Here is a 16,740-nt window from a genome sequence, read left to right as displayed (position 1 = left end):
TCTGTCTTGTGAAGGAAACTAGATATGAGCTGATATAGCCGTTGTCTTAGGTGTAGGGAAACCTACTAAATAATGGGTAGAAATTGCTATGTAATTACTCTGGTTATAGTCACCTTCAAATAGAAACAAACCCTTCTTCGAAGGCAACAAGTTCTTGACCACAAATCTACATCTTTGGCCTATATTTTTTTCATTCTTGTCATTTATTTATTATTATTTTCCTGCTTAAATATAGAATGAGCTTAAATACAGAACAGTTTATATACCTTTTATACAGTGATGAAGAAAAAGACAAAACAGCAGTCAGGAAGAGTAAGATCGCACTTATATTCCTCTTGGAAACTGAGACTAAAGGTTAAATTTGAACCATGTAGCTCTCAGAACCAATCCCTTTCCTTCTCTCCCGCTGAAGTTTCAAGAGCCACTCCAGTGGGCATAAGAAGACAAACAACGGTCTCCCCTTAACCATAGCCCAGGGAAGGAAATGAAGACCATGGGGCCATCTGTAAAATGGTGATAATAATAGTGCCTACTCATAGGCTTGGTGTGTTGATTAAATGAGATCAATGCTTGAAACAGTGTAAGTGCTCAATAGATATAATTGAGACCATGAAGGAGGCTGGCTCAGAACGTTGAAGCAAAGAGTTCCAAACTTCTAGGCACACAAACACTTCCATTTGTGTGTATTATAAATTGTGTTTACAGTATCTTAAGTAATTTGAGAAATGATTCCTTGGAGATGTGTTCCAGCAAGCTGCTAAGCTGTGTCTACCCACGTTAAACATTAACCGAAGATTTTCCTGATGATGTTAAACCACCTTTGCCTGTCATTCTATCAAAATTTCCATGAGGCCGTATGATGTACTCTGTACCACAGGGCAGAAGGGCACACCAAGAAATTGAAGTTCCAGAAACCTTGTGAGCCTTTTGGCAAAGATGGTTGTAACTACTGACCTTTGCACACTAGGATTTTTGTACAAACACACACAGGTTTCTTGGGACAAGAGTGTCTCAGGGGTCAACCTCATTTTCAAGTCAGTAGTTATTAAGATCCCCGCAGCAGCTTATATGACTTCATTGCATCAGTTTCTGCAACAGTACTTTAGGCCTGATATCTACCCAGTATGTGCCAATATCACAGAATAGTTGTCTAAGTTATTTTCATCAACAACCAAAGGATATACAGTGCATCCGTGTGCACTTACAGTTTCCTGGGAACTGTAGAAATGAACCTCGAAAGGACACAGTTCCATTTTCCAGTTTGTAATCTTGCAATTGTGCATATGATGTACCAATAATTTATTGAAAGAGATTCATAAACTAAAGATACAAGGAAGCAAATGCTTATTAAGCACCTTCTTGATGACAGCATTTACACTCAGCAGTTTTATGAAGGAGGCATTGTTATCACAGTTTCACAGATGAGGTTATTAAGGGCCTGATCATTTAAGTAACTTGCCCAAAGTTATACAGCTTGTTGTGTAGGAGAACTGGGATTGGAGCCCAGATTCGTTTGACTCCAGTGTGCATACCAATTCTGTCCCGTACACCATGCTGCCTGTTGATTTTAATTTTGAAAAAATATGAAAGGAGGATATATTTTTTGTAGAATTATCGCTAAAGAGGGAATAAAGCATAGAACCAAAGAAAATCAATTTAAGGTGAAAAACCATTCAGTGGAAATTTCTAATCACAGTACCTGCTGCCAGCTTGATAGATTCAGTTATTGAAACATGAGCCCCACGTGCATTAACTCAACAAGTTCTTTGGGAGCATTTGTTGATCTGACTGGGTAGGGGTGGGAGGGGGCGGTCTTGGCATCTTTGAGTCAGTTGAATATTGTGAACTCTTCTTTCCCTGAAGAATCCGAGGCAGTTGTTGAAACCAAAATGGAGAACAAACCCGCCTCCTCAGAATTGCAGAAGATGCAAGAGAAACAGAAACTGATCAAAGAGCCAGGCTCGGGAGTGCCCGTTGTTCTCATTACAACCCTTCTGGTTATTCCGGTGGTTGTCCTGCTGGCCATTGCCATATTTATTCGGTGGAAAAAATCAAGGGCCTTTGGAGGCAAGTAAAATGAGCCCCTTGAACTTGGAACCTACCTTTGAAAGAGTGTTTGACCTTATCCTCAAACTTCGGTTGTGATTTTTATCAGTGTTCTTCTTAAGTGCTCTCTACCTTTTTTGACGTTATTGTCTATGTTCCAAATACTGTCTGTAGTTAGTATCACAGTAGAAAATATATCCGAAGCCTTAGAAATTTGGATAGTTAGGTTAAAATATAACCTTTAATATTGCCTTTTAGCAATTGACTTAAGCCTAATTAATGTCTCCATATGAAACTATGTAGATAAGTAGAGTCAGTAGAAATTAGCTGAAGGGTCAGGAAGGCAGAGACCCCTGCTATCAGAAACAAGCCCAGTCCTCAACATACCTGCCTCAGTTATTGGGAGTTGTAATTTCCCCCCTCGTCCTGGCTCTAGCTCTTAGCTACATGACCTTGGGCAAGTTACTTAATCTCTCTAAGCCACAGTTTCCTCTATACAGTGGAGATAAAATACTCACAAGGTCACGTGAGGATTAAGTAAAATAATGTACATAAAGTATTTATCACTGTACCTGGCACCTAGTAAGTACTCAATTAATACCACCAATGATTGTGAGGAATAATCATTGGTAATAAAGTAATAAAAGTCATAAGAAGACATAAAAGATACTTGTCTTAAACCTTAGCTTTCTCAGGAAACCAACTATTCTATAACAAACTATTTGGTAGTTTTTAAATAGTCATAATTTTGGCTTTTGGCCTTCCCTAACCAAAGAAGGCAGGGTCCAATACTGGAGTCGATATTTTAGTAAATCATTATTATAGTATAGAACCCAGGAGCTGAGTTCCCTTCAGGGCATCCAAATAAATAAACAAATAATCCAACCCATGATTCTCACATCTCAGGAGCTGTCCCTTGGCTGGGTCCCCAGGTCCTAAGGCAAGAGTCTACAGCTGCGTCTGGGATGGAATCCATAGACCAAGGTGGGAGGTAGCATTTGATCAAGAAACAGCATCTGATCCTCTTTCAGGCCAAGGCGGCCATGGCGGGGATTCAGTGCCCACGGCAAAGCCATGACACAGAAACAAAAACCAGACGATTCAATTTAATACGTTGTGAAAGGAAATTTTTCTAGGACTTTCTTTTGTTTTTCATCTGCAGTCAATAAAGCTCTGCAAAAATACAGTTAACTCTTCCCAAAAAAGACTTCTATTGAGACCCTGTTATGGGTATGGAACTGTGGTAAGCAGGAGCAAAGATAAATGTAGTCATTATCTTCATGGAGTTAGATGGAAGCTTCAAAGGAGCAAGAATCTTGTATGTTTACTTGTTTACTGAGGTATCCTCAGCACAAATAACAGTTCCTGGCACTAGGGCTTCAATAAATAGTTGTTAGAAGAATGAATAATTAAGAGGAGCTCACAGAATAGATGACACATGAAAGTAGTAATTGAGGGTGGTAAGAGCGGTAATAAACACACAGAATATCAGGAACACGTGGCGCCTGGGGGCAGGTAGCAGGAATGTTGGTAATCAACTCACACTGGAAGGAGGAGTGGCTGGGGAGTCGAGGAGTGGCTGGCAAGTCTCTCCTGTTTGCTGTTAAGCACGTGTGACATGGCACTGTTACAGAATTCTGAGTCTACAGGAATGTGATGGGCAGGCAGAGACCCGTGTCAAACCATATGAAATTATGAAACTATGAACAATATGAAATTATTCAATCATGTTTTATTTAGAAAAATTGCAGTTCCATATGGCTCAATCTCTGCATTTAATTCTAAAAGTAGATCAGCCTCTCATATTTTTTCAACATTTGTTCTTGATAGATCTTATCCAATCTTTGAGGGTTTTTAGTAACCCTCATAAAAGACCTTCCATTTATTCAGAACACCCTTAATACATGTCAGCTCCACATCAGACACTGTGCTAGGCACAGGGGATGCAAAACCAACTGAAGACTGTCCTGCATCCTTGTAGAACTTACAGTCTAATTTGTTGGCTTTCTAACAGTTTTTTCAGATTCTTCTTTCCTGCTTGCCTGTCTCTCCCCACGCACTCCTCTGCTTTCCCTCTGTCGTCCACCTGCTAGCTTTCTCCAGGATGCTGCCTTCACTCCTGGTTAGAGACTTTTAGGAGAACCATGAGCCTTGCTTCCCCTAAGGAATGTTGGAAGCCAGGGCAAAAAGTGCAGAGAGATATACAGCAAGGGAAGAAATGAAGTGAAGTCCATCAGGAGTTCTGCTTCCCTATAAGGAAAGAAAGTTGATCCTTCATGGGGATGGGCAGCCCCATGAGGAGCACTTGGGTCCCTCACGGGGTCAGGTCCTTTGCCTTCACTTAAGTCTTATATAACGGGGAGATAACGTACATGGATCGAAAGCTTTCTCAAGCAGGACACGCACTGTTCTTAATAGAAAGACTAAAGCCTAAGACAAATATTCCCAATATTTGTACTAAGCAAAGCTTCCAAATTTACAAATTATTGATAACTTAATTTTGTCCTAATAAAAATAACTAATATTTATTGAGCATTTACTCTGTATGCACCAGGCACGGTTCTAAGCACGTCACATACAGTAGCCCATCTAAACCTTACAGATAGATAGGGATTGTCAGTGATCCCTCTTGTCTCAGAGGAGAAAACTGAGGCTCAGAGAAGTAATTCATGGAGATTGGACAGCCTGTAAGAGACACAGGCAGGTGTCAAACCCAGCTCTGGCCCTTATAGACATCACAATAATATGTTGCCTCTTTTTCCTTAGAATTGCATACAGACAAGAGCCAGGCCTTGTTATCATTTATGAATTCCTGATTTTGTATTGAAAGTTGAGCCCATGGATTGAGGAGGGTGATTGGGACTCATTTTGAAATGTGCCGTCTTTTTCTAGCAGAGTCTGAACACAAAGTCGAGGCAAGTTCAGGAAGAGTACTGGGAAGACTCAGAGGTATGCCTGTGACCTTTTAGAATCGTTCACGTTTGGTTCAAAGTCAACAAGCTCATGTCTTTTAAAGAGCAAGGAGAGATTTCTTATTTTCTCTCTGAAAATTAAACTCCTTGTGTTCAGCATAGCATCCCCCAGTGTTTAAGTACAGAATGCAAACCATAAACTAAACCGAAGGCGTGGCTACGGCAGCAAATTTCCTAGTTTCATTTTGCCCATCTTGCCATTCTATATTATCTAATTCTCTTCGCCTGCCTTTTATCTGGCTTCATTTGTCTTCAGTAAATTTCCTGTCACTCCTGTCAGCATGTCAGTACTTGTCAGAGTGAAGATGACCTTTCCATAAAGTCATTGAAATGAAGAGCTGCTCATGGGATGCCAATTCCAGAGAGCCTGGACAAAGCAGGAGGTGAAAAGTGAATCTGAAATAATCCTGCAGAAACACATAATCCTGGGGAGCTTTGTTTTTTCCCAAGTCTATGGAGTAATATCTTTCCAACTCTGTAGGATAAGTCTCTCTGTATGTCAGTCTTTTTTTATTTTTTAACTAATATCTACCCTTTCCCATCCCCACCTTCCAACTTTGTTTACCATTTAAGAACTTACAAGGAAACTGAGAATCCTTTGTGCAAACTTTACCTCAATTCTATGTCATTGTTTGTTTTCTTCAGGAAAAGGAAGTGGAGGCTTAAACCTCGGAAATTTCTTTGCGAGCCGTAAAGGCTACAGTCGGAAAGGGTTTGACCGGCTCAGCACCGAGGGGAGTGACCAGGAGAAAGATGAGGATGACGGAAGTGAATCAGAAGAAGAATATTCAGCACCTCTGCCCGCACCTGCACCTTCCTCCTCCTGAAAACTGGGCTTTGATTTAGTTGATGAGATTTACCAAGAATGCCAGGTTCCTTTCCCTTTAGCACGATTAGAGTTTTGTGTATTTAATTGTAAACTGTACTAGTCTGTGTGGGACTGTACACATTTTATTTACTTCGTTTTGGTTTAGTTGGCTTCTGTTTCTGGTTGAGGAGTTTCCTAAAAGTTCATAACAGTGCCATTGTCTTTATCTGAACATAGAATAGAGAAACAGTCCTCTTCTTCCATCACGTTACTAATTTAATGATGGAAGCTTTGCTCATTTACATTTTGAGACTTTTCTGTAGGTGTAAATAGCCCCATTCTCTGCTTGGACACAGTCTTTTCCCAATAGCACTTCCATTGCCAGTGTCTTTCTTTGGTGCCTTTCCTGTTCAGCATTCTCAGCCTGTGGCAGTAAAGAGAAACTTTGTGCTACACGACGACGAAGCTGCTAAATCTTCTTCTATTTTTTTAAAATCACTAACATTATATTGCAACAAGGGAAAGAAAAAAGTCTCTATTTAAATTCTTTTTTTTAAATTTTCTTCTTTAGTTGGTGTGTTTTTGGGATGTCTTATTTTTAGATGGTTACACTGTTAGAACACTATTTTCAGAATCTGAATGTAATTTGTGTAATAAAGTGTTTTCAGAGCATTAGCTGTCAGAGTGTATTTTGCCAATTTTTGCATATGTCCAGGGTTTTGTATACTTTTGTAATAATTACATAAACCACAGATTGAGTGAAACCTACTCAATGTCTTCAACCAAAAGAAATGTGTTGTATTGTATTAAAATCAAGAAGATATTTTGTTATGTAGCTGATACAAATTAAAAACCAGCCTAAGAGCTTACATACATGTGTAAAATCAGGCTCTCTGATGATTCAACGAGAGTGTTTGCCTGTATATCAATCAGAAGGTAAATACTTGAATAAAAGGTGATCATAGCTGAGAGGAAACCTGTGTCTCAAATTACATATGCAAATAAATTCATCAGTGTAGGTTACTACTCATAGTTTTCTTTTTAAAGAATAATTTCAGCTAAATTCCTGTGTATTCATAGAAATATTCATCTCTTATAGTGACTACAAATTTACTTTTAAAACACCTTTTTCATAATCCATCAATGCAATTTAGTAAGAACCTGATAACTTTCCTTTTTGTAATAATCAGACTCTAGAGCCCTTTCTTCAAAATGCCTACTTACAGTGCAGGCATCTTAGTAGTTGAGATATCAGAGATGTAATTGACCAATCATGAAAACAATGCAGGCTACTTTGCAAAAATATAATGTCTTCCAGCTATGTCATTTAAAAAACGTAACCCAGATTTTTTTCCCCTCATAATTGATAGCAAAGAGAATCTGATTGAAAGATTTATCACTTCTCATATGTTCACCTCACCTTCTTATTTGAGCATCCTCCCCAGGTACAAACTTGATCTTTTTTTGATTCCTGTGATCTTCCCTCTCAAATGAAGATACATTTTTCCTCCCTCTGACTACTCTTTTCTGCTTCTTTCACTGTATCAGTGGTAAATATGTAAAGGTAGAATCACAACATCATTATTCTGATGTAGGTGTGCCTGCTCACTGCATCTGACATATTTTTATTTTAACGTCAGAATTAGTGCAAGACACTTATTTTCCAGGTTGGCTTTGATGCTGTTCAAGTTTTCTTACATTGAGTAAATTAGTTAACTTGCACTAAAGCCATCTTTTTTGGTGCAATATTTGATCATCATCTCCATTAGCTACATTTTTTAATGTTTTGTACACCTAATCTTATTCCTAAACAATTTTACAATGGCTCAATGGATGCAAAAAAAAATAGGTCAAAATGATAAATTATAAGGAGGTGAGAAAGAAAAAAGTACAACAAGGATAAAAATGGAAAAATTAATATAGGAATAATTCCTATGACACCTGCTCATGGAGAGAAAATTTGGCTCCAAACTTTCTAGTGGCTCATTAAATAAAACCTAATTCGTTACATAATTCATGAATCCATTAAAGTTTAGAATTCCTAATAGTAAGACGAGAAAAATTTGCTCCCTTGTATCTTCTGAAAGATAGCACCAAGTTGTGTAATTAAAATCTTCAACAATATCCATAGAGAGACAAATGCATTTTGGCAAGTCTCTTACATACGTTCCTTAATATAGCATGTGGCACGATATGCCTAATATTAGCAAATAGCATTATAATAAGGAAATTCAGAAAAAGAAAGTGTGCTGGGGTGTTACAATCCTGTCCTAGTACACCGCCCCCCCCCTATTCTACCAACCTGGCTTAATTAAAGATGGTAGACAGGAAATGAATGAACTGCATTGACTTCAGGCAATCTCTCTATGGATTATTGTTCTTAGCTGAACATCGTTTATTGAGTCAGTCAGAGATTGCACTGTCTGGGAAGTGCCTAAAGGAGTGGATCCCATTCCTGGCTTCACAGTAGAATCACAGTAGAATGTAAGAAAAATTGGGCACTACCTCCAGAGATCCTGACTTAGTCGGCTTACAGTAACATATTGATATAGGTCATGTTTTAAATTTCTCAGAGTAATTCTAACGCGCAGGCAGAGTTGAAAATCCTGTCTTTGAGAATGGCTGTTCTACTTTGCCTGTTACTACAAATGTATAGCTAGATTTTCACATAAATTATAGTTTGCAGATTCTTAGAGAGGGAAAATAGGTCTGAAATGTTTTGATATGACCATTGGTACTAAGATCTGAGTGCCTTAATTGTTCAATGTTTTAAATTGATAATTAAAATAGGCATAATTAACTTAGTAAAAAGGCAAAGGTAAACAGCTGTGCTCTGATTTTTTTTTGCATTAAATTATCTAGAGAATATTATTTGGGAGAGTTAAAAGAATAGCTTTATCATTCACTGAGTTGGCCCTGAATTATCATATGCATAAAATCTTCTAAGCTTTCTTCCTTAGTTTATTAAATCAGCATATTCTTCGTCAGAACTTCCCATTCATCTTTAAACTCTCACTCAGATGTTATATAATTGAATATTTAAGAAGCTGAATGACAAGGGAAGCCATAGTCTTAGTATTAGGGCTTATTCTCCAGACCGTCACCTACCTAGTAGCTCAAAATTGATGTAAGTCAAAGTGGATGTAGCCGATAGCATTACTTCTCAGGCTTCAGTGAGTATAAGAATTAACTAGGGGTATTTGTTTTAAGAAAACTGACTGTCCCATTCCTAGAGTTTCTGATTCACTACACTGGGTGGGCCCAGAGATCTACATTTCTAAGAAGCACCCCTGGTGATTTGGATCCAGGTATTGCATGGGCCATCTCCAAAAACACAGTCCTACAGAGAATAGCTGAGCCTTAAAACAAATTATTAGGCACACAAGACCATTTTCTCAAAAATGTGGTCGCTGTAGAGTAATGGTTAGGCCCAGAAGTCATTAATCCCAGGTCATCAAACCCAGATCACAAAAAACTCAGATGCAAGTTACCTTCAGGGCCAGAACTTACCTACCAGCAGCTTCTCCCTTTAGTCCTCTAACAGTGAGTATCCCACCAGGGGAAATAACTTAGATGCATAGAAAGGCTACTAGGGGCCTCCCTATAATCTTCTTTAAAAAAGCATCAAAGGCAAAATGCAAGTGATGTCTTCCGCAGATCATCGTGATAGACATTTTTTTAATCACATCTAAAGGCAAGAATCAACCAAAGCTATCTGGTATGTTTTTCTAGCATCATGATTTAATTAAGGGAGCATATTCATTCTAGAGAATATATTGATGATAATAAATGTACTCCCCCTTGTAGCCTTAAAATTTTTGAAACACCAAAGCACAAAGATGTCAATCATATGTGCAAACTACAGGAACGAAACAAGGACAGGTATTTTCTGTGCTCTAAAATTGAGTACACACCGTACCATCGTAGAGAAGGGGTTTACCAATGAAGACTTCATAATAAAGTGCTCAAGTTAAGATGTACCAAGATAGAATAGGAAATAGACAAGAGTTTATAAAAACAAATTTGACAATAGAAGACAGGACTCTCCATTTTTGAGCAAAAATGCATTTCATCATATGTACTCTCCTAAAATGAATAAACCAGGCACTTGAGAATGCTCTATTTATTTCCTCTACTATACCATATCATTCTCTATGTCATTAAGAAAATACTTTGTCCAGGAACTGAGGGATAAGCATGCATGTGGATGAAATGACACAATTATACTAGTTCTTACAACTCACTGCTAAATAAGGAGACAGTGTTATTCAATAGTATGACCCAGTCATCACCAAAATTGAGTTTGGAAAGAACACTGGGTTAAGATCAAAAAGAGCAGAAATTTCAAGTTCTAGATTTGAATTTTTTTTTTTTTTTTTTTTTTTTGGTGAGGAAGATTGACCCTGAGCTAACATCTGTTGCCAATCTTCCTCTTTTTACTTGAGGAAGATTGTCACTGAGCTAACATCTGTGCCAATCTCCCTCTTTTTTTTTTTATGTGGGAAGCCACTACAGCATGGCTTGACGAGTGATGGTCCGTGCCCAGGATCAGAACCTGTGAACTCCAGGTTGCCAAAGCAAAGTGCACAAACTAACCACTACGCCACTGGGCCAGCCCCTAGATTTGATTATTTTATATACCATTGTATTAGTCAGACTTCTTTAGTCATAAATTATGACTCAATTCAAGAAGGTTTAAGAACAATTCTTACTTATTAGGAATTGATGATATAATAAATAATCATGAAAATAATAAGAATTAATAATTTATCAAGAAAAAGTTATTATTTATTGATTCACATAACTGAAAAACCCAGGCATGGCTACATCCAGAGATTCAAATGATGCTATCAGGATTCTGCTTCCCTCCGTCCGTCAGTCTGGCTTTCTTCTATATAGGATTCACTTTCATGCAGACTTTCCACATATGTGGTAACAAAGGTGGCAACTAGCAGGTCTAGGTTTAAATCCTACCAGCATTAACTCTGAGATAGCTAGCTTCTCTTTCTAAAGTGTTCCACTATGTTGACTAACTGGCCTGATATTCACATGTACTAACCTCAGTCACTCTGGGCAGGGAAAGTGTGATGCGTGGAACCAGGGCAGAGTCACTTCCCACAGCAACCACACTAATGATTTCTAAAGAATTCATTCCCCGGGGGCCGGCCCGGTGGTGCAGCGGTTAAGTTCTCACGTTCCACTTCTCGGCGGCCTGGGATTCGAAGGTTCAGATCCCGGGTGCAGACATGGCACCGCTTGGCACGCCATGCTGTGGTAGGCATCCCATATATAAAATAGAGGAAGATGGGCAAGGATGTTAGCTCAGGGCCAGGCTTCCTCAGCAAAAAGAGGAGAATTGGCAGTAGTTAGCTCAGAGCTAATCTTCCTCAAAAAAAAAAAATTCATTTCCCCAAGAAAACTTCAGATACCATTGCCAGTTGAATAAGGGTAGATTCTAGGAATAAAAAATAGATATTCACTACTGCTATGTTACAGCCACTTAACCATAGTATTTCTCAGATAAAGGGGTTTGCTGAAATAGCTATTTGTGTGGTGTTTATTACATTAAAGAGGGACATTGAATGATTGTCATACCTATGTGTAAATCAAGATAGCCTCAAATTCCCACAAACAATACTGAATACAAAAAGAAATGTTCAACTTTGACTTATCACAATAATAGTGACAATAAAAAATATACAAAGGACCAAGAGCAGAGATTTGAGGCCTAAAAGTTGTATTTATACTGTGATTTCCACTCAACCAAGGCTGACGTAAACAGGAAGCTTCCAATCAATAAAAGAGGTAGTTGCCTTAGTTGTAAAAAGATAAACCTTTGGTTCCATCAATCCAGTTCATTTCAAAATAAACACACAAGCAAATTATTATTCTTTTGTCTCCACTTTTTCCTTTGAAAATTTCAAAGCTGTAGAAATATTGAAGACTATTACAGTGAACACCACATACCCTTCACTTAGATTCACCAGAGATGAGAATCTTCCTCTATTTGCTTTCTCTTTCTCACGTGTGCACACACATATGCACACCCACACTCCCTCTAATCTACTTACTTTTGCTGAACCATTTGAAAATAAGTTGAGGACATCATAACCTTTACACTAAACACTTCAACACGTATCACCTAAGAACTAGGCATTCCCCTACATAACCACAAAACCATTATTTGACTCAAGAATTTAACATTGGTTCCTTAATATCAACCAATATGTAGTCCACATTCAAACCTCCAATGACACCACATGCCCTTTGGAGTTTTCTATTTTTGATCCACCATCCAATTAAGATTCACACAATGTATTTATCACATCTCTTTTGTCTCCTTTAATCTAAAGTAATTCCCCTGACATTTTTTTCTTCAAAAACATTTTTTTAAGAGTCCAAGCCAATTGTCTTGTACAAGGTCTCACAGTGTGGCTTCATCTGTTTCCTCATGATTGATTCATGACTGTGATGTTGCCTACCTCCCACTCGCTCATATTAGAAGGCACGTGATGTCAATTTGCCCCATTATTGGAGATGCTAAAGTTGATCACTTAAGTAAGATGGTGTCCAACAAATCTCTCCACTACGTGTGTTTCATTTCCACTTTGTCTTTAGAAGTATTTCTGAGAGAGAACACTTTAAGACCATGTGAATAGCCTGTTCCCTAACAATGTTTTGCCCAATGGTTTTGGTGTCCATTGATGATCTTTTCCTGAGTCCATAATTTTGGGGGAGTTCTTAAATGATGATTTTCTAATTCTATCATTTTGTCTTCATATATTAGCTGGCATTCTTCTGAAAATGACTGGGAGTCTTACTGACTCTTACCCCAAGAAATATTGGCAGCATCTACTCAAGAGCATAAAAGAATTCCCTCATTTTATTTATAACGAATATGACATGCTCCCCAAACTTATAGTACAAATATGGTCAAATACCTTTTATCATGCTACTTAATTGCTCAAGTCTTACCTTTCTTATTGACAGAAAGCCAGCTATCAGCCTTTTGATGATAGGCTTCTCCCTCCTTTCCTTCTCTGGAGTGGTCAGAAAAATCCTAATCCAAAAGGGGAATATGGGGCATGGAATCAGCAGGTTTGCAGACACAGCGGGAGCATATTCAAGTCTGATTCATCCATGCTGTGATTCCTTCTTGCTGCCTCATGATGTTGCTGTTGAAGATTGTTCTCCATTCCAGTCCTAAGAGAGTTGTTGCTTGGCCTCTGAGGGCCAAAGTTTTTAGCACTGGACACTTGTAGTTATACACACAGCCACATTCTCAGGTGCTGATAGGCCCAGGAGTCCTGGGTCAGGGCTGATCCTTATTTCTATGTCTCATAGATGCAGAACCATCACCTACCCGCCTTCCCTCCCTATAATCTACACTAGAGGTCCGTTTTTCCTCTTAAACCCTCAAAACTCACAGAGTTCCTTTAGCCCATCTTCTTCTTCTTTTGTTGAGGGTAGTAAGAATACTTAACACGAGATCTACCCTCTAAACAAAATTTTAAGTGTAGAATACAGTTTTGTTATCTATAGGCACAATGTTGTAAAGCAGATCTCTAGAACTTATTCAGCTTGCATAACTAAAGCTACATATCTGTTGAATAGCAACTCCCCACTTCTCCCTCCCTTCAGCTTCTGGAAACCACCATTCTACACTCTGCTTCTATGAGTTTGACAATTTTAGATATCTCTTTAAGTGGAAACATAAAATTTGTCCTTCCGTGACTGGCTTATTTCACTTATCATAATTTCCTCTGGTTCATCCATGTTGTCACATATGGCAAGATTTCCTTCTTTTTAAAGGCTGAATAGTATTCTATTGTATGTTTATCCCACATTTTTCTTGTCCCTTCATCAGTCAATGGACATTTAGTTTGTTTCCGCATCTCGGCTACTGTGAGTAATCCATCAGCCCTTCTTTACCAGAGACTGGGGCTGGCTGTTGGCCCTCAATCTCTTTCTAAGAGAGACTCCTTGCTGAGTGTTAAGTGTCCCAACCTGACCTAGCCAGGGAAGCTTCCTTCCATGATTCAAAGGTGATTTTTGACACCTGTTTGTTATTTAGTAAGCACTTCTGAATGTCTAACAAGCAAAAAAACTCAAGTTCTGGTGACAGAGTTTTGAAGGGCAATAGCCCAGCTGTCCTAGGATTTACATTCGAGTGGTGTGTATATTTTTTCTCTTATTGAAGAAGAGAAAAACAGAAATGTAATCCCTGGCTGGGTACTCTGTTACACATATTAATTTTTTTTTAAAAAAAAGAGGCCAAAAGAAAGGAATTGATCACTCTAATTATACTAATCCCAATACCTCTTTAGGTTGACTGAGCTTCTGGCACTTTAATTTTTCAGTTTATTTTCTCTTACACTATTATATTTCCCAGAAGTCACAGAATTCACAGAAATCTTTAAGCATTACAAATCTCTAAGACCTTGTTCTGAGCCTTGGTTGGCCACCATTAGAAGGGAAGTGTTCCTTTCTTAAAAATGCAACCACAATTCTCACATCTGTAATAAACTATGTACTCAGATAATCCAATTAAAAAATAAATATGGAAAGGCAAAGGATTCATTCAACAGTACTGATTGAGCTTCATTACATGCCAAATACGAAGATAAAAAAAGCACAGTCTTGCCCTTGAGGGATTGTAATCTAGCAAGGGAGCTAAAATAAGCCTATAAATGATTGAAGTATAAAGTATAAGAGAAGTACATGCAAAATGCTATCAAACCGCTGATAGATAGAAGAGCACTGAGTTTTCATAAGGCAGGTGATGCTGAGAAAGGGAGAGGCAGGCTAAGGGACGATGCTGGTCATATTAGGGGTTAACAGCAGGGCTAGAGCTCAGAGCAGGTTAGGGGAGCAGTGGTAGGTGGGCTGGAAAGGCAGGTTGGTGCAACAAGAAGGGTTTCAAAACCAAAGGAGGAATTTGAACTTAACTGCATTTAATATACTTGATTTTATCATATATGTTGGTTTAACTGAGACCTGTTAGTAAAAGTTAAAAAAAAATTACTTTCTCTATTGAACAGGACAAAGAAAAGAACAACTTATACTTGTAACAAAATCTCAAGTTAGTCCAAACTCTTAGGAAATGGGGTGTTGTTCTTTATTTACATCGGACAAATGTCATTTATCAGATATTTGATTTGCAAATATTTTATCCCAGTATATGGGTTATCTTATCATTCTCTCAACTTTGTTTTTCAAAGAAAAGTTTTTAATTGTGATGAATTCCAATTTGTTATAGTTCCCAACAGTCATAAAATTCAGAGAAATCTTTAAGAATTTCACTAAGGCACTGGATTTTCTGTTTCAACTCAGAAAAGAAGGTGAACACCAAGAAGACTTCTATCCCAGAGGCCTGCTTACTTCTCCAGCCTCATCTCACTCCTACCTCACCCCTACTTCACCAACTCTCCCCACTGTCTTCACTCCAAAAGGAAGCCATATTCAACTTCTTTCTCAAATGGCCATGCCCTTACTGCCCTTTCAGCTTCTAGACATTTTTCCAACTGACTAGACAGACTTCCCCTATCAAAACTCTTATCTCGTTAGGTTATAAACGCATAAAATAAGAGAGAAATTTATTGGCTCTTTGGCTCATAAAAATCCTAGGGTAAGAGGCTGTAGGGACACAAAGGATAACATCAAGACTTTCTCTCTCTCCCAGCTGTTTTCCTTTGTGTTGGTTCATTCTCTAGAATGTTCTTTCTTCATGATATGAAAGATGATGTAGTAGGAGGCTGAAAATTTGAGAGAGACTCCCCTAGTCTCCCCATATTTATATGGTTGAGCAACATACGAACATTAGGTTTTTTATTTGTTTTTCAAAAATGAAAATGGATTTACAAAGATTCATCCACCAGTCTTCCTTGTAGTCCCGTCTTTCAGGAATGAGGAACATTTTCCTTGAAATTTCTAAGAAAATTCTCCCTAACATGCATCACGTGATCATTTCTGAGCTAATCCTTAACAAACAGAAGGGGAGAATTTTTAGACCGCTCAGGCCTGTGCATGAAGCTTGAGTGGAATCAACTTGCCCGAAGTCCCATTGCTCCACAAGAGAAGTGCTAGATACCTAAGCAAAACTTGGGTGGGAAGGAAAGATAGAAGAAAATGGTTGCTGAGTAGGCAACCAACAATCCTCTATCATCTGGGTACAGTCCATGTTTAGGGAATAAAATTCATTCATCAATAGACACTTGCTAAGCTCCTAAACCCGAGTAGCTCACAGTCTAGAGGGAAAAGAAAGCATAAATTTACTGTGTTAAGCTCAGTGATGGAAGTAGAGCCAGGCAAAGTTTGGAGTGAGGGATCATAAAAGGTATGTGTTAATGCTCAAGAAGGCATTTGATAGAAAAAAAATAAAACAAGTTGTTGGTAGGGAAAAATTCTCTTTGCAAAGTTTTCCAACGATTAATTAGTTTTTTAATCACCTTGGAGCCTTTCTTAAAATCAAGTATTGATACTCTTCCAGTAAGAATATAATTCCAGAGTATCAAGAATCTAATAAAAGTTCCAAAATTCAAAGGTTCTGGGTGACAGTTGTAAGTATGTTATAAAACAAAGGTGGCAAAATATTACACTGGTCGGGAAGTTCATAAGCTGAAAAGAGCGTGAATTCCAGACCAAAGTTTAGAAAACATTTTAGTTTCATTTTCATATTTCTATATGTAAATATTTAAACTCTTTATTGTATTTGCCTTAAAATACCTAGTATATCCCTATTATTATTTAGATAGATTAGAATTGATATGTGCATTATAAGTAAATAAATAGATGATAGATCAATAGATGATTGATTGGTAGGCAGTCACAGCGGGAAGGAGTGAAAGAGAGACAGAGGGAAGGATAGATGAAGGAGCCACATACGTACATTCCTCATAAAGATTTCTTCAGAGA

General features: G+C 38.1%; 1 protein-coding gene and 1 long non-coding RNA gene across 51 annotated transcripts in view; one reads left to right on the top strand and one right to left on the bottom strand.

Moving 5' to 3' along the window:
* PAM (peptidylglycine alpha-amidating monooxygenase) overlaps positions 1–6,501 on the top strand; it is a 274,133-nt gene extending 267,632 nt beyond the window's left edge. For 11 of the 50 annotated variants that reach the window (XM_070517678.1, XM_070517655.1, XM_070517654.1 and 8 more), the window contains 3 exons: positions 1,864–2,067; positions 4,942–4,995; positions 5,664–6,501. In XM_070517678.1, the coding sequence (XP_070373779.1) occupies positions 1,864–2,067; positions 4,942–4,995; positions 5,664–5,845 (440 nt within the window). In that variant the 3' untranslated portion in view covers positions 5,846–6,501. Of the gene's footprint in view, positions 1–1,863; positions 2,068–4,938; positions 4,996–5,663 lie in introns of all 50 variants that reach the window. The other 39 variants (XM_070517649.1, XM_070517671.1, XM_070517648.1 and 36 more) reach the window with 5 other exon arrangements.
* The window catches only part of LOC139046203 (uncharacterized), a 34,372-nt gene that overhangs the window by 5,454 nt on the left and 12,178 nt on the right, over positions 1–16,740 (bottom strand). The gene's annotated exons all lie outside the window — the stretch shown is intronic.

Source organism: Equus asinus, chromosome 9 (genome assembly GCF_041296235.1).
Source record: "Equus asinus isolate D_3611 breed Donkey chromosome 9, EquAss-T2T_v2, whole genome shotgun sequence".
NCBI classification, from domain to species: Eukaryota; Metazoa; Chordata; class Mammalia; order Perissodactyla; family Equidae; genus Equus; species Equus asinus.
This window is presented reverse-complemented; position numbering and strand designations above follow the sequence as displayed.